At 38.0% G+C, this 19,274-nt stretch overlaps 1 protein-coding gene and 1 non-coding gene across 3 annotated transcripts in view; both read right to left on the reverse strand.

The window, feature by feature from the left end:
* Nucleotides 1–97: 97 nt before the first annotated feature.
* On the reverse strand, nt 98–179 carry trnas-cga (transfer RNA serine (anticodon CGA)). Its single transcript has one exon. It is a non-coding gene; the product is annotated as a tRNA-Ser (tRNA).
* A 1,506-nt stretch (nt 180–1,685) lies between these two features.
* LOC144030410 (caveolae-associated protein 2-like) overlaps nt 1,686–19,274 on the reverse strand; it is a 32,548-nt gene continuing 14,959 nt past the window's right edge. For both annotated transcript variants that reach the window (XM_077536692.1, XM_077536693.1), the window contains one exon: nt 1,686–5,150. In XM_077536692.1, the coding sequence (XP_077392818.1) occupies nt 4,329–5,150 (822 nt within the window). In that variant the 3' untranslated portion in view covers nt 1,686–4,328. The remainder of the gene's footprint in view (nt 5,151–19,274) is intronic.

Below are 19,274 nucleotides of genomic sequence, written 5' to 3' on the forward strand. Positions count from 1 at the left end.
GTTTTCTTTTATGAAACAACAAAGTGTGTACATAATCAGATTACGTAAAGAAAATTTTGGAGCGACATAAAAGATGAAAACGTCACAAAGATAAAAACGTCACGAACAGGATTCGAACCTGTGCGGGGAAACCCCATTGGATTTCGAGTCCAACGCCTTAACCTCTCGGCCACCGTGACGGTATGGCCACTTAGGTGGCTAATAACCTTTTTATATACGTGTCCAAGAATAAACGAGTGGCGTCCAAACTCGGTACTCGAAGGCCGGAGCCCTGCAGTTTTTGGACGTTTCTCCCGCCGCACCTGTTTCCAATGAACAGAATCGGCTTCTGTAGAGTTTGCTGATGAGCTTCAGGTGTGTTGGAGAAGGGGAAACATCCAAAAACCTGCATGTCTGCAGCCCTCGTGGACCGACTTTGGACACAACTGATTGGAATAAACGCACAGTATTCAGTGGAAGCAGAATATCGTTTGGTAGAGGCGTTCCAACATGTACAGGAGGCGTTGTCGTGACGCGGACACAAGAGGGAGACAAGCACCGCTAAACAAAAGCCACCTGCCTCAACATTATCTCGCTCGTCGTTTGTATCGTGTTCCTGTGGCGTATATACAGGTTAGGACAGGTTTTTCACTTTCTAAATCACATTCAAATGAGTAACCACCAGCTAACGAATGTTGTTCTTGCAGTGAATATCGGCAAACAAAAAGTTCCAATTCCGGCCTGAAAGTGTTGGAGTAAACCAAAATGGCCGAGAGTGGTAAATTGTTTTTTATTTTGGTTCTTAAAACTCATTTTGACCTCCAGCAAACTTACTTTTTCGCAATTTTGCTTCATTTATTGTTTTGATCTTATTTCATTCGGATTCCATACAGTTCGGTAGTTGACCGTATAATTTCATGCCGGGAGATAGCGGCACTGTCACGTACGTTGTTATGTGAAGTTATGTCGTATATTTATGAATGAAGAAAGCTATCTAGTTTTATACTCAAGTAAATTGTGTTTTACCATTTACGGTCTGTTTCCAAAGGGAAACCATTGTTAGAGTGACGTCACTTGCAGTCCATGGGCGAAGTCGGGGTTTTATTTTATTTTTTATTTTCGACTTGCAAGTGGAATTTCCGAGTTCCCGTACACACTTCCTGGTTTGAACTCGGAAAAGTCCGACTTCCTAGCATGCTGCATTCGAGGATAATTGGGATTTGGGCTCATTTGGCTTAATTCCCAAGTACGAGTTCATTAGCAAAGTTACAAGCCCTGGATTTACCAAAATGTCTGCTTCAAAACAAAATGGCTGACTTCCTGTTCAATTTAAATCATTGGTTCATGAGACTTTTTTTTCATGTTATGATAGACAATTTCTTGTTGATCGTGAAGCTGATATTCATGTTTTTAGCTAATTTTACGTAACTTTCCAGGGTCACCACTGAATTTACAGGGATGGGTTGTGTGACGCCTAAAATGCATACACTTTCACCAAGATACACGTGCAAACTGCTAAATTTAGTTAAAACATGACAAACCTTAAGAGATATTAAATCGCTTCTTTAGTTGTCAAACTTGTCAGCGCCTGTTATAATGCTGCATTGATGATTTATGTCAATCCGATCCCTGTTGGTATTTACTCGGTGAAAAGGAACGCCCTTCACTTGACCTAAAAAGAGTTCAAAGATGACAAATGAACAATGCACGTTTTATTTCTTTATTGATGCATACAACACTAAAGTTTGAAAGAAAAATTCTTGCATGGTTACAAGATGTTAACAGAAACGAGTGAACACACTGCTTGTGTGAGGGGAAACATCTTTGGTTGATGTTATTTCCTGCTCACTACTGTTTAATGAAGGTAGAAAAGTAACATCACTACCATTTTTGAAAAAAAATATTACTATTTCTAACGGAATAAGTCAACAACAGTCTCACTTCTAGGCAGTAAAGCAACTTTCATATTTATTTTTTTTCTTTAAACAAATGCAATGACAGAAAAGTGAAACCAAAGATGAGAAGCAGAGAATATTTTAATTCCTGTAAGATTCAAACCACTGGACCACACCAATTGGACAGAGCAAAGTGTTACATTTTAGTTGAATCATTATTTTAAGAAGAAGAAGAAAAAAAACTATAATTAATGCACATCTAACTTTATTTTATCCCATACAGTATCAGATGAGCAAACATGGAAATACATATTGTGGATTTTTTTTTTCACACATTAAAACAGTTCCCAGGTGTCTTACTAAAAGTCTGACATTGGTCGGTCAAAATACATAGGCTAAAGGATAAAGAATTCAGCACATTTTACAGCCCCTCGTCACTCTCTGGTTGAAATTGCTTCGTTTTGGGTGGTTGCAGGTTCTTTCTCATGCTTTCATTACCGTCAGCTGGGGGCGGAGTCACTTTTCAAACCCCTCGAAACAGTATATATTTTTTGCCCCAGGCTCCTTCCAGAGCAGTATGCGAAGCCAACACTGACTAATTTAAATATAGTCCACAAACCCCCCCAAAAAAGCAAGCGCCCAACGATTGATTGTATTTTCTCTTGTTTAGGCAACACTTTATGGAAATACAATTTGTCATGTAGCAAAAACATGAATAACCCCCATCTGCAAGTCATCAACTTAGCCAGGTGCTATGTAAAATCCAAATTTCTATATTTCGAAACTTGCACGGGAGCTCGAGTAAAATGAAAAGTAATGATTGAAAAATGTTTACAAAATGTTCTTTTTCAAAGAACCCTGAAGAAGAGAAAGGGGAGAGAAAAAAGGGGAATGTTTTACCATTGGTCTTATCTCCAAAAATCACAGGAATCCATTCCTTCTGGAGTGCAAATTGCTCATACCAGCTTGTGCACGTTGCAGACGCTGCAGGAGTATGCTGCTGCATGTCACCGCAGGAGAGGCAGTCAGTAAAAACATAAGGTAAAAAAAAAAAAAAAAAAAAGACTAAACATTTGAATCTACCCAGTAGCATGTCATCATCACTCAGTACATATACTTTTTTTCCCCCCTCCAATATTCTATTTTCCATGGTTAAGAAGTGTCAGTGTGTGAACTAGATTATGAAACGATACTGCATAGGCACCTTGATAGGTCTTGAGACCAGTATTGTCAAATTGGGCACATAATGCCTCGAAAAGCAACCCCTGGATCCCCCATTCCTGCTCTTGCATAACCTGGCAACATATGACCTCAATAGTTGTGTTGCCAAAGATTTACTTGTTTTCAGATTGGGAGAAAAAAAAAGGCAAGAACAAAGGCTGTTTTTCATTAGAGTGACAGTCGAGCCCGGCGAGAGGGAGATACCTGGACCGGTGCCTAGGAGATGTGCTGCTGTCCAAGGCACGGTTTTCAAGAAGCCCCACTTACTAATTGAACATTACCGTAACGATAAAATGGGCAGATTTTGAGTCAAAGTCAGCAAAGGTCCAATTATTGGCTGTCTCGAAAGATTATCCTGACCGATTACTGTAGTTTGTTGTTGGGCCCAAAAATGTAAATGTTAAACCGGTTCAATATTTACAGTCGTTAAAGGAATACAAGACTTATGAAAAACTAACCAGCTATTCTGTGAAATGGTTAATTTCAACTCTTCCCTGAAAAAATTGCCAATTTATGTTGAGCAATGATTATTTTATAGCACTTTTTATGAATATTTTTGTGTTCAGTACTGTATCAGGCATTCAGTTACGCACGGGATATGTCATCACGATCACGTGATCAGGAACGTGGCGTCCCTCACGGTGCATTCGAAATTTTGAGACTTAATCGGTTTAAAATAAAATTCAGGAAAGAAGATGCCAGAGATATTTGCACTTTTATTCTTTGTACACAATGCCTAACTCAATACTGGGAAATGATTAATAAGTGTATTGCTTTAATCAGTGCGTGTGGTCAATAACCAATTCCGCGGATTCCATGATTGTGATATGAAACGATATCTAATTAGGAAGTGACTTGATTCTTGGGCTGTTGGTGGAAACAACCAATGAGCCACATTCACAACAGAAACGACAAGATGATTCTGCAACCGTGATGTACAGTACAAGCCGTTATCCTAGCTTGTTTTATTTCTCTTTTTACTATGTTTACTATGTTAAACCCCCGCCTACTCTTAGTTCACTATACACAAATTCACCCTTTTCTTTTAACATAACATACTTTTTTTTTTTGCTCTGAAACTTCCCAAGAGGCCACAAATACAGCGACCAAAACCCTAGCTCGAAAGCAAAATAGTACATTTGGTCAAAAGAATTCTATTTGGACCTACTGTACTACTACAGAGAAACATTTGACTCCTACCGGGTGACTGTAGGAAAACAAAAAAGCAAGGCTTTAAGACATTTGCTTGACAGCAACTGTTTCTGTAGCTGCTGCCAGGGACTGCTTCTCTTCATTTTTGTGGTCCTCGTCTGCTTCGTCGTCTTCCTCCTCATCTTTATCCTCGCCAACGTCGTCGTCACGCTCGGGGACGGCAAGGCCGGCAGAACGGTTGCCGTTCATTTCACACTGGATACTCGGCGTGTCTCCGTTGATTTCCAGCTCCACCTTCACGCCGCCGTCGGCGCTGGACTGACTCAGCATTTGTTGACTCTTCTGCGCCACCTCCTCATCTGGCGCTAAGCGTTCCAGTGGAGCGATCTCCACGTGGGCTGCTTCTTCCCCCGGGGCCAGGTCTTGCGACGGAACCTCGCCATCTCTCACTTTCTTGACGTTGAACGTCATGGGCGACACCTTGAACGTGGAGCTTTTTGCAGAAGGGCTCTTGGGGTGGGTCGGACTGAGGGTCTTTATGATCTTTTCCCGCTTCTCCGGCGGCACGATCTTGGTGGTGATCTGCGCCACCTTCTTTTCGATGCTCTGTCGCGAGAAGGCCTTCTTGATGCTGTCGACTTTCTTCAGACTAGAGCGCTTGAACTTGTCAGACCTTCGCTCAAATATGTGCGAGCTTCCTCCCGCAGCGCCACACTCCAGCATTTCTCCCTCCGCTCTTTCGTCGACGAGATCCTCCTCTGAGGAAAGGCTGATGGTCTGGAGACCGTCAACGGAGCTGGCAATGGACATGTTGGGCTGTGTGGACTCGGCGTCATACTGACTTGGTTGCGGTGTCTTGAGCGAATCCTTGACTAGCACACTGGCGGGTATCTCATTGTCTTCCTGTTGAGAAAAAAAATGGAAAACAAAGATGAATAGAACATGTTTACAAGATTTTGAAAAATATGACTGAATAGCGTTCCGGTGGTTTTCTGAAAAATGATAATGTCAAAGCTTAGCAGAGCGTATTGAGTTTTGAATACATAGATTAGAATTTGCCTAACAGCGTCTGAGGTGGCAAATCCAGGTCTTACCGGCAGGTAAGCGCTCGTTTACAGGCAGGTCAGAGCTTGTTTACCTGTCAGTTAGGTAGAAACGCCTGTGGCTAAAGCCAATCTGTGGTGGGGTTTTTGCTTTCTGGACCTGCATTTGCAGCCGATGAATAAGGTTAGCCTCTGACATGCACAAATCGTCATACTCTGAGTGCTGCCCTCAAGATCCTTTACATTGTTTTCATGGCCACTCATTGTTTCCCACGCTATGTTGCTCTGCTAACACTAACCCAAACCTGTCACAAAACTGGTACAATTCTTAGTCCTTTGGGTATTTTGACAGAACGATCCGAAAAATCAAAAACAACGGTCAAGCATTTAGACTGCATTCAGGAAATCATTATTTTCACTCAGTTCATTGAAAATGGGAGCAAAACCCCAAAAGTCTTTGATATGTGTTTTTTTTTTTTTTTTTTTTTTTTTTCCCTCAATTGTGGAACTTGTTGCCATGTTTGGCCAATACAAATGGATGTCTGCGTTAACGCCTTGATTCAAATGATCTGGAAGTAAACCGAGATCAAGACTATGGTGGAATCATAAACCATGGCATGGAGTGTCAATTGACAAACTATTCATATCCAGAGTAACCACCTTCAATCAGTCTCGTTATCTCCATGTCGCTCTGTCAATCAATGTGATCATGCAAGCAAAACTCCTAAACCGCAGGGAAGGACAAGTATCTTTACGGTGTTGATCAAACATAAAGAAATAGTTGTTGGTGCGTGTTAGAATGACTGCCTTTCTGAGAATGTAGGGCAGCTCGCAAGAGTGCTTCAAGTGACAGGATGCCAAAGGTTCTGAAAGAATCGTACAACAGCGGTGTTAATAACCCCTACTGAAAGACCGGGTGGACCAGATGATCTGGAAGTCTCTTGCTTCAGACATAGTCTCCAGCTACTGTTAAATACTGTTACAAATGATCGCTAATTTATTAGGCTGTGAGTGATGCAATAAATAAAATGACAAACACCGTGTATTTAGCAGATCGTAGAGGCTAATATGTATGAAACTGAGACTTGAGGGTCATTCTGCAACTAAGCATCACAGCGATCGATTTTAAACAACATATATAGCTAACCTTACAATTTTCACTCATTCCTGTGTAAAAAATACACGTTGACGTTAAATAGAGGCGACGATTAAGCCACACAGAACGAGGAAACCGGAAGCAGTTTTGCAACACTTCTCAAACATTGTTTGCGTTCTAGAGTGGCACTGTATTTGTTTTCCAGGTGTTTTAAATTGGTTAATATTGCGTAAAAATACCAGACAAAGTGGGGAAGGAACATCAGTATGTTTTTTTTTTGAAAGAAAAAAAAAAAGAAAAGAATTTGACCATATATGGACATATGCGGTTTCTGACAGCGACAAAATACACTTTGTTGTTTGAAGCAGAATTCCCCAAAAGCCACAGGGACAGGCAAACAAATTAATTAATTGTTAATCTATCAATCATAATAGAATATGATACAAAGTATTACATTCATAATTTAAAAAATAAAAATACAAATTTAGGTTAGTTAATGAAAAAACTCTTGTACTATATTGTTGTGCGCAAATTTGTGATGGTACTGGCACTAGAAGTCCAACATTTTAATTGACCCTAAACAAATACTCATCAGCTACTCAGAATGAGATGCGACGTGACAAGGCAATGCGTGCCTCTTTTGTCTTCACGTATTAATGAGCAGACATTCGTTGAACATGGGACATTTTTAGAACGCCTTAGATCAAAGAGAAATGTACATCAAATTGGAATGAAAACCAAACAAAGATAATTTCATGTGACAACAAGTTTGTTGTTTCGCAACCAGGCTTGTTATGTAATTTCAGTGCAAGATTTTCCATCGAGATTTGTGACGCAGAAAGTGCTGTTTGCATGAACAGCAAGTTAAGCCAAGTAAGCAAACGCTTATATAATCTTGTACCATTCAAACCGAAGAGATTAGGGCTGGGCAGGATAGGACAGGACAGGACAGAGTTGAATTGGACTGAAAGAACTCAGATGAGTGCATGTTCCATTTTGACTGAATTATTTCCTATCTGGATTATGGGGAAAGATGCACTCAATTTTTTTATACTCTAAATGAGTCTGTAAAGATTTACTACAGGTATTGTGGAATTTTGAGGAATCTTTAAAAAGTTTATTTCACCACAATATACCCATGTTAGAGCTGTCCAACAATCAGTGATCACATTGTACAGAATTTTGATTAATTACAATTACTCCCTGAATTAAAAATATTTTGTATTAACATTTTTTTCCCACCAAATTTGAAGTGCACATTATGTGTTAATTCTTTCGACATTCGCTGTTAGAATGTCTTCAACATTTTGATCCATTGCACATGCTCATCCTCCTCTTTTTCTAATTAGTTAATTACTTGCATAATTTAAAATGGAACAAAAAAAAAATGACCCCAATATTTTTTATATGAACAAATTCTGATTGTCATACACAAACATTTTTTAAATGCTTTACTTGAATGCACATAGTTATGTTTATTGCTCAAACACAACCTGTGCTACCTTTAATGTAACCATCCGCTGTAAAGCGGCAAAATTAATAGTGTGATTAATCTGCGTTAATACATGATTAACTCTTTGACCACCAAAAACGTTTCATAACGTTTAGTAAAATCACGATGTATGCTGCCATAAATGTTAAGACATCAACTAAACTACGTTTTTTTTTTTTTTTAAATCAATGGGAAGGAAGTTCAACGTTTAAGTGCAGCGCTGCCTAGTCAGTGGGTTGTGGAATCAAAAACACCCACTAACTATGGCCAGCAGATGGCAGCATTGTATCTTTTCATTGGGCTGCTGGTATATGGAATTAATGAAACATGACGAAATCTGATGAAATCTCATGATATAGAACGTTTTCAAGGATGACGATGAATGGCCAAAGCCTTTGTCACATTAAAACATACTTTTTATTTTTATTTTATTTTTTTTATGAAAGAATGGAATGCGATCTGTTATGTTGTATATTTAGTATAAAGAACACAATATTCTGTTTGCCTTGAAAGATGAGTTAGAATCCTCGAAATCGGCTGGCACTGTTTTTTTGTTGTTTTTTTTATAACGTGTGGCAGTAAAAGTGTTTTTTGTGATTAATTAATCAGTTAACCCTTTAACTTTGACAGCACTAATAAAACATTGTGGGCAGTTGGGCACAAGGAAATCACGGCTGAATATTGCACAATGTAATGACAAAAGAAAACAGTAAAAGGACACACCTGTTTCTACAATCGAGAAAAACAAAACAGGAAGCCAGATTTTCAGGTTAAGAAGCAACTCACCTTCTCAAATAGAATAAAGTGAGAGTGGCGTGAAACAGGCACTCCTGTACAATACATACTTCAAAGGGGACAGAACCGGACATAATCTAGGAACAAAGTGCAGCGAAAGCTAACCGACTCTCAAGTCATCTAGCAGAAGTGGGCGTGGCTGATCATGCACTCTTGAAATTGCTGGGTCAAAAACAACCCAATCTGGATCCAAAATTGGACCAACCCTCTAACTTGGGTCAGTTTGACACAATTTGCAGGGTTTTTTAATGGGTCGGTCCAATTTTTCACCCAGCGGTTTTAAGGCTGTGGCTGGCAGGCTATGCCAGGAAAGTGGACTTTTTAAATGTTGATTTGTCTGTTTTACAAAACGTGTCTGTAATCCCACACAAAATAAAATATAAAAAAAAAATTCCTGATGAAAGAGACTGTAATCTTTCTTTTGGTAGGTTCCATGTTTTTATAGCAATAGAACACAATATGGCTCAGAGTGAATGAGTTAAACTGCTAATGATGTTAAGACTGAGAATTCCTCACTTCGTCGCAACTACCTAACAGCATTTGGCTTCTTTATCCTTTGTGTATTTTGTCCTTAGAGACTTCGTACATTATTAAGTGATTGAGAAAATATGTCTTGTCAGCATATATTGTAGGTCATGATCATGTGTCCTGTTCACAGTGGAGGAAGTCCCTTCCAAGGTCATCCCCAACATGCTTGTTTTGCATCAGTGGACAGTGGGAAGGAAAGCGGAAGCGAGGGAAAGGAAATGGAATCATCTGATACTGTATGTCCTGCAACAGTCAGTGAGCGCAATGCAAATATTCCGAATCATGGATAAAGGGAAAAAAAAAGTTAAGTTAAGAATGAAGACATTCCTTGACTGTTCCTGTTATTGTCTCTGTCAATCGGTTTTCGTTGTTTTATTTCTATGCTCCTCCAAAGATAGCGTCAATACCGTTCCCATCACTGAATATAATCAGTAGCATTGTTTGGAGTGAGCACATTTTTGATAAGGCCACCACAAATTGTCGCCATGTTTACAGCATGAAGTGGCTGTTGCGTAAGAGCGTCCACAGATAACTTGATATCTGACATGTTTTTATTTGGGTGGGTGGCTTTTTTTAAATTAATTAATTAATTAATTAATTTATTTATTTATTTATTTTGTTGTCTTGAGTGGAAATGAGAACTGAAATGCTTTTTGTTTCCTCTCTTCCTGTCTGGGATGTCACGGCCGTGTTAGCAACATTTGGATGAGTGATTTCTCACAAAGCCCCAAAGTACTTGCGGACAGACAATTTGTCTAAACGAGCCTCCGAGAGGATGGAGAGGGACACAATTTGAAATTAAGAATTTATATATTTTTTATCATACACCTCGAACCAAGGAATCTTTGTGGTTGTACATGCGACATCACTCTGAGTTGATGAAAACGGCAAAAATGTTAAGCGTGCGATTGACACATTCAGGCCTCGTGTCACCATTATGTGTTTAGTGTCATAACATGCAAAATATGCGCAGTATGTCACCTTCGCAGTTCCACGTACCAGAGGATCAATACTTTACTTGCCGCTTGTTTTTAAAGAGCTAAGACCTTCTTATCGTTGAATATGCAACTTTGTTTTGTTGTCCTTGTAAAAGTGGCATATTTTCCGAAACATTGTTTTTTCTTTGTGACATTTTCGACACCAACCTCTGTTTTGTTCTGTTTTTATAGCTACAGTATTGTTTCTGAATAGCACACAATATTAATTACTTATACTAGGCTTTGCACACTGATCAACACTGAACAAGTTTGAAAAACTGACAACCGTTTCGATCAGAAGATGGAGCAATTTATTCATTAGAAAAAAAAATATAAAAATATAATATATATATATATATATATATATATATATATATATATATATATATATATATATATATATATGTGTGTGTGTGTATATATGTATGTATGTACAGTAGAACACTGCCATTCGTGGGCAATAGGGACTCACGCACAATTGACGATTCAGCACTCCTGTTATGTTGTGGCTGACATTTGAATACCAATTTTACCGGTTGTTTTTGGTACGTTCTAAAAATATAAAGGAACATTTTGGGGGATTTTTCTTTGATTCTAAAACATTTTCCTAATTATACATGCCCAGGCCAAATATAGGGATGTAACGATATCCAAACATCACGATACGATATCACAATGTGAAGGTCACGATACGATAATTATCACAATATGAAGGTCACGATACGGTAATTATCACGATATTGTGGGGAGGTTTGCGATACAAAAGAAGGTAAATATTGTAGAAAAGAAATTAATAAATATGTAGATATAAAAAAAATGAGCTCATACAACAAAAAAAGCACAATATTGTTTTTGTACATTACAGCAATGAAAAATATAAAATATTAATATTATAAATATAAAAACTATATATATATATATATATATATATATATATATATATATATATATATATATATATATATATATATATATATATATATATGTGTGTATATAGGCACTAATACAAGTATTACAATAAATTAATGCATTTTTCATTATTAATAAAATTAATAAATCAATAAATTGAGTTCCTCCACATATCGACTCGGTTCACAAGCATATTACATTCCCCTTCATCTGACCATTTGAAATGTAGAAGGGCCAAAACATGCCTTGTAAAAATTAAACTGCACTAAAAAAAAAACAAAAAAAAAACTAGCTACCAGAGGGTGCTGGAACTGCACCAGTGGAAATCAACCTGACTTTTGTAACAGTTGTGCTGCTTTTAATATTGTAGTCATGACGACGACGATATATTGTGGCAGTTTTAATATCGCAATATCACGATATTGCCGTTTATTGTTACATCCCTAGTCAAATATAGACCCAGGAACATTATTACTGTTCCTGAGAAACTAACAGGAGGGTTAATCAACGAGTCACAGCGAGTCATCATGCACTAAATCTCCATTCAAATTTTTCGTATTGGGGCCAATAATGAAATTACCGCTTTTTTTGTTTGTTTGTTTGTTTTTTTTTCCCTCCTCTTCATTCCGGACACTTAGATAATCAAAAGAGCCGTTGGTCAAACTGGCCCGGGAAATTTTCTAATCTGAACAGTCATCATCTTGACTCATTTTTGGCTTGTTGTAAAGATTTCAGTTGTGACCCGTTTTGAGACTTTGCATTGATGTTGGACTTTCTTACTGCACGTCCTCAGCTTTGACTCATCAAGGTGCAAACGAGCTCCAGGGTGAGGCCGGTGAGGTGAATGCACCTGTTTTGCACCTTTATTTGGTCAAGTGTCAATGACTGATGGAAAGGTAAACATAGCAGCTATCCTGAGTTTAGCTGTAGATGTTTTCATATTCTAGCCTTTGTTTAGAAAAACAAAAACCCAAAACAGCCTATCCTTTAATTGCATTGCCCAAAGTGTAATCATAGAGCTCAGCCAGTGGTCACATCATGTTTATCTTGGCCGGGGGGGACCCATTCTTCTTTTCCTTGTCATGTGTGCAAGTGTGTTTGTTTTTGGATAGTACGTATGGGAGCTCCAAGTCACGTTGCAATTACGATTCGGGTGCCTTTCACTCAGTGCTTCTCACACAGAATGAAATTTTGAAATTGCATGGGACTCATTAGCTGTACTGCAAGTCCTGTTTTGGGATGTTTTCCCGTGAGAGTTTGCCCCAAGATCTGGTAAAAAAAAAAAAAAAAAAAAGCTAGCTCGCCTCTCTGCATGTTCTGAAGTGAATGACATGATCGCTAGTTGAGGCACGTCAGTCAGCTTTGCTATTAACTCATTCACTCGCAGCCAGCCATTTTCACTGAAGCAACCCCCTTCGCTCCCGGCAGTTTTAACTGAATTTTGCAAGGCCCGCAGTATATTGTGTTCTATTGTTGTAAAAACATGGAACCAACCAAAAGAAAGATTAAAGTCTCTTCTTTCATCAGGTAAAAAAAGTAATTTCTATCTGCTTCCGTTTTGCAGCAATTAGCATTAGAACAACAACAAATAACAATAGAACAATAAAAAATTTTCATCATTATTCACAAATCTGCTTAGAATTGTTGGGAAACAGCTTGTTTTTACCATGGCCCTGGTTGATCTCTTACACTGTGCTGCCACCTGTTGGCCCTTTTTTTTTTTTTTTTTTTTTTTTGTAATTACTATAATTTTTTCACCCATTCTCTGCAGTTGAGAGGCTGCATCAAAGCCTTCTGTATGCTCTAGCATAAATAACAAACAAAAAACGTATAAATACGTCTTTGGGACACTTGATACATTTAAAATAGAATATACGTTTTTGGGAGCAAATGAGTTAATTAGCATATACCTGAATGATGGCAGCCTTGATTATTAGTTCAGAAAGCAAACTGGAAGCTCGATCATTTAAAGGGGATACATGATGAAAAATTGACTTTTTTTTTTTTTTATTGCTTGTATACAAACAGTTGTGTGAAATTCAATCTTATGTGAGCTGCTTATTTCCCCAAATGTGTCCATGAGCAAGCCCCTGCTGAATTTTGCTGAATCGTGACGTGACAATTTGTACTAAGTTACATGATAACTCCAACTGACGACAGTGTCATTTGGTTGCTTGTTGTTGAATCAATGATTCCATAAGTGCTCGGGGCGGGAATCTTTGAATGCCTCACGATTCGATTCCGATTTTTGGGTCTGAGATTTGATTCAAAATGATTTGATTGACAATGATTTCTGCTTCATTTTTATAGATGCTAACTAACGCGCTACTCGCGGCACTTTTATCCCTTAAAAGAACGCCTATTCATGCAAAACGCTTCAGAAATGTATACAGAGAAGCATCTTAACATTACTCACTGGCATATGCTCTTCCTACGTTGCAAAAAACAACTTTTATTGACATAACTTGATCGTGATTTTTTTTCCTTCTACTCTAATGTGGCTACAACTTAACTGTGCATCAGAACGCACGTAACCACACTGCCCCTAAGTGGCCAAATCAGGTACAACATGAACAGCGTTCCCAGTACACAAACAAGGGCAAGACAGTATATTAATAATTTAAATAAAATCGGTTTTAGGACATTTAAAATTGACCCAAGTTGGAGACAGAACTGCCCGCCAAAACTGATTTAATTTCAAAAACACGCATAATGTGTCTCCTCTTCGTGCCAAATACAAGAAAGAACTTTAACTGCAATTTCATCAGTGATTAATTTGCAGCTCGTTGAGCTTTTTCCAGTCTGATCTTGTTGAAGCAGCTCAAAGTGAAGCGTTTAAACAAAATGGGTTTGGTACCAACAGTGGTGCTGGGATCACGAGTCTGCAAAGCTTCCCTGTTTTTAAGTACTCTGCTAGCTAGAGAGAGATAAGAGTCCATTTGTCACTCATCTTTAATCGTGAAAGCATCTGTATGAATGACAAGAAGCATTATAAAGTCAATTGCGTTGTATCCGTTTGTCATTAAAGGGATATTTTACTTATTTAGCCCATTATTAGCAATAAAAAGTTAATATTTTGTCTATAATTAATTTTTTACTTTCATTATTTTTCACATAAAATTAATACTTAAAAAAAGCAACTTGTTATCGACTTAAAAAAGACATCACATGTGCTCAGGTAATGACCAATCAGAGCTCATCTCTTTTCTAGGTTTGGTCATGTGACATTTACAATCTGAGCTGTGATTGGTTACCTGAGCATACATTGTGATGTCATTTTCAGTTGACAGCAAGTTGCAAAATGTGTTTTTTTAAAGGTACTAATTGTACATGAAAAATGATGAAAATATCAAATTTATTATAGATGAAATATTAACGTTTGACTGCCAAAAACGACTAAATAAGTAAACTGTCCCTTTAAGGTTGACGCCTTAGCAAAGTTAAAGAGATTACGTTACTAACATCAGTCGATATGCGTTGGGGATCATTTGATATTTGGGCAAAATTATATCTGCCTCCCAACACTAGATGGCGACAGCATTTCTTCCAGTTCATTGTGCTTTCGATTTTTTAACAAGGAGGTTGGACATATTCGCCACTTGTGTTCCAGGTTAAGCGGAAAACTCAACAAGTCTTTTCAAATCTTGTAGCGTGCGTAGAAAACAGATTCTGGTGTTCGACCGATGGAAGCGTAAGAAAGAATTTGGAAGAATTTGAATATTACTTCTGAACACAGCAACATCTAACATATACAGTATGCAGGTGTGCACACTTGTGCAACCACACAATCTCACTTGCGCATTTTTACTTCCCCTCTCAAACATTTCACTTGTAAAGGTTATGGGTCACATTAAGTGTGGAAAAAGTCTGAAGATGTACCGTAGTTATCGTCTGGCATTATTAAGGGGTGTGTAGACTTTTTATATCGTGTGTTTGTGTGCGTGTGTGGGGGCGTGCGTACGTGTGAGTACGTGTGTGTGTGTAGTCTCCAGCACTAGCAAACAAAAAAATGAAGCGCGGCATCAATTAAGGCCCTCATTAGTCCTCATTATGCAAGCGAATGCATTGTCATATTTATTTTTTTTTGCTGCAGTCAGTCAACAAGCGCACCGGTTGCACATAACTGGGGCCCCTCTGTCTTTCCACTTCAGCGGGCACGTACAGGCTGACGAGTGTTCTCCATCCATTTTGCAGAGGGAGGGGTGAGGGGGATTTCGTCCTTTGGTGTGCGGCCGGCCGGCCGGTGGGCATTTTTCAAAGTAGTGGTTAGCGTGTGGCTTGTGATTGCGTGTTGCTTCAAGGACACTCAAACCAAAAAGCGTATCACATCCACTTGTCACACCCTGAAGGGGGGTGGTTCTGTGTCATGCAAATACCCAGTGGGCGTGGCCAGTTGCAGGCACAGTGACATAACCCCTCCTCGTGTTTTTACTGTCAGTCAGTCACTAAGTACGTTTACATGAAGTCAACAATAACCTTTTCAAAAGGCCATGTCAACAATAATATACAAGTAATATACAAAAATAATCCTGAATGTGCTCTGAACTGGCTTTTCAAAAAAAATCTGAATAAAACTCATTTTCTAAAACCAAATATAGACCCGCTTTCGAACCCGAATATAAATATAACGTGATCAGGGTACCTACCGCCTTTGAACGGATCATTGGTTTGTGTTCTGCGCTTGACTTGTTCCATTTGCAAGGAATCTTGGTCTGAACTACTTTGGATGTGCGGTGGCCATCTTACGTTGCCTCTCGCTAAGCGAGCCTAACTTGAATGCATTGGTTGCTCTGCACCGTTTTCATATTATTTTCGCACAGTGTGTAACTGCGTACATATGCATTACACACATATATGGTTTGGTTTATTGGTTTTGAACATTATAAACAAACACATTACATAAGTGCAAAAAAAAAAAAAAGTTAAAATAAAATCAAAGTTTAAAGGAAAAAAGGAAAATTGGTCAACAATAAGTTCCATAATTTACATGTTTAAGGAGTAGGAAGAAGTAGTCCTACTCCCTATTTTTTCCTATCATATGTATATACTAACAAATTGTTCCTATACAATAACATACATATGAAATTAAAACAATAAAAAGAACTGTGCCTGTTCCAATGTGCACAGATAATAAAGAAAATGTATATGTGTGTATATCATCGGGAATACACAAGCAGAGGTAAACAAACATGGCGACGCAGCACAAAATCAAACTTTTGGAGTGAGGAGGAAACAGACTGCTTTTATTACTGTGGTGAGTGACATAAATATTAAATATGTCTTCTATTGACTGATTGTAGCAAGCTAAAACTGGAAATGTTGTTAGCGCATCACGGTTTAGATCAAGATAAGTGGGAGCAACTCTGTCCCACTCACCTATGTAAACGGATTATTTCAGAAACCGGAATTTTGACCTTGACCCGAATATTGACGGCATGTAAATATGGTTACTAATGAGCTCTATAACTTTTTCCTCTGTTGAAAAAAAACACATCATTTCTTAGTAAGGGATGAAACGACATCCAAACATCACAATACGATATTATCACGATATGAAGGTCACATTATGAAAATTATCACGATATTGTGGGGAGGTTGGCTTTACAAAAAAAGTCACAATATTGTAAAAAGTAAATAAAAAAAAAGCGCTCATACTAAAAAAAACACAAAATTGTGCTTTTGTACATAACAGCAATTCATATGAACAACCGTCAATCTCTAATAACACTTAATATTGAGGCATTTACTTGGTAATGTAAGTACACATTGAGCATATTCCGTGTCTCTTCATCTTACCATTAACGTGGATTTTAAACATAGAAGGGCCAAAACATGCCTTGTGAAAATTAAACTGCACTAAAAAGATTAGCCACCAGAGGGTGCTAGAACTGCACAAATGGAAATCAACCCGACTTTTTTCTTAACAGATGCCCAGCTTTTTAATATCGTCTACCACAATATATCGACGATGATATATTGTGGCAGTTTCAGTATCACAATATCACGATATTGTCGTTATCGTTACATCCCTATCTCTTAGGGTCGCTTAAGTGGTAAGTTGTCTTTTAAGTGGTCGTCCATGTGTCCTCCACTGGACAAAATTAACAACATTTACTTTCATTGAAATTTTTTTTTTAAAAAGTGAAGGCCGGATTGGACTCCCGTAGGCCGTATAGTTTGACACCGCTCATCTGAACAAATGCACATTTTTTAAAAGTCGGGTGTTTCCTTCTGGAGATGTGACTCGACAAAATACTCCCGACAAGACCAGGAAACAATTTGAAAACTAAAAACGTCAGTAATAAAAGCTGAGCAGGGCAAAAAAAACAAATGTCCAAACTAACCCCACCCCCACCCCACCACTCCCCAGCTTAAATATTCACCCTAAGGCTTGCCAAGTCTCATTGACAAGTGTGTAACTGCACACACCTGAACCCAAAACATCAGGATCATAGCGATTGGGTAATACGCTCACACACGTCACCAAGCGCACACGCACGCACGCACACCTGGCCTACGAAACACATCGACACACCCTTTTTTTTTAGGAAGTATACCATAACTGTCGATTAGCAGTATGGCACTAATAATCGCTAAGACAAAGTTTCCGAAGCGTGAATGTATTCTTCATGCAAGGCATAGCAGGGGTGGGAGGAGTCGAGAAACTTATACAGCACAATCACTTCTTTAATTCTAATTTATGGAATAATTTTTGAGTATAGTGTTTTGATTTTTTTGTGTGCAATTTTGCATTCATTTTTTTACAGTAATGTACCCATTTTTATCGAATCTATGAAAGTTTGAAAATTGTGCACAAAAGATAAATGTGAAAAAATGTAAATTACTCAATGAGAAAAGTGTATAAACTGTGTGGTGGGGCAGGGGGTGCTTTAGTGCCTTAAAACATTTATAATAAACATAAAAACATAAAGCTCACTACTTTGTGGATTTCATTTATTGCGGGTATTTTTTTTTTGGGAACCTAACCCCAGCGGAAAACGGGGGAACACTGAACTAATGAAATTAAATTTGACAGTTAAATTTCACAGTTTTATTCATTGTATTTAGTAGGGCTGCACAATATATCACAAAATATCAATATCGCGATATTGGCCCATGAATATGCATATCGCATATCGCAACATGCAATAAGTTTCATTTGGAATTTTATGCTTTTATTTAAATTTGACCAGTCAGCCGCTCACTAAAACGTGCACTGTCATCCAACAGAGGGGTTCCAATTATTTTACTAAGAATGTATTGAGTTTTCTTATTTTGCTGCATTAAAAAAAATGTAATCCTTTCATTAGATAATAATAATGTAATTTCTTTAGATACATGTTAAATATCGCAATAATATCAATATCGCTATATTTGCAACTATATCAAAGGTCGCATGATTTTCCAATATTGTGCAGCCCTAGTATTTAGTAATTGGTTAATTTTCATCATTATCATCATATCAATATAAATTACATCACGATTGATATAATTTCCCTTTTTTTTTTTTTTTTTTTTTTTTGCCATTTCTATTTAATTAAGTCATAATTGTTTGATTTGTTGATTTGATTAACTGATTACTATTTCCAAAAAATATTACTATACATTTTAACTAGTTTAGTAAACATTCATTACGTCATGTCCAAATTAATTAAAATTATTTTATGAGAATGTGAGAATATGAGAACTACTTTGACATATTATTTAATTTGACCTCATATACTGTAAGAGCGTCCAGACCCATGTGTCCCATTTTTGGGTACAAAAATGTGTTTTTCCCGCCCCTGCTGCACAGTAACCGAGCGGAAGTCAGTCAGTCATAAATTGAAATCCAGCAAACATGAGTTGAGTGAAAAGCAGCCGTCGCTCCCTTTTTTCTTGATTTCAATCCGATTTTGATCTTTTGGCCGCCGGCAAACAAAACAAACTGTACCCTTTGCGCTCTTGGCACCTGCTACACCTGAACAACAACAAGAGCCTTGGTACCTGGGAAACCAGATAACCAAGATGGTTAAGAGCTCTCAATGGCTCCGGCTGTGTCAACAATATCGACCCCCACTCACATCCCGCTTCCCTTCCTGGGCATGCACTTGTGTGCACTTGCATGGGAAGGGAAAAAAAAGGGAGCTCATTCAGGTATTTTCAAGTCCACACAATATGTTTGGTTGAGTGCGAGTTTATCTGGCA

Source organism: Festucalex cinctus, chromosome 11 (genome assembly GCF_051991245.1).
Source record: "Festucalex cinctus isolate MCC-2025b chromosome 11, RoL_Fcin_1.0, whole genome shotgun sequence".
Taxonomy (NCBI): Eukaryota; Metazoa; Chordata; class Actinopteri; order Syngnathiformes; family Syngnathidae; genus Festucalex; species Festucalex cinctus.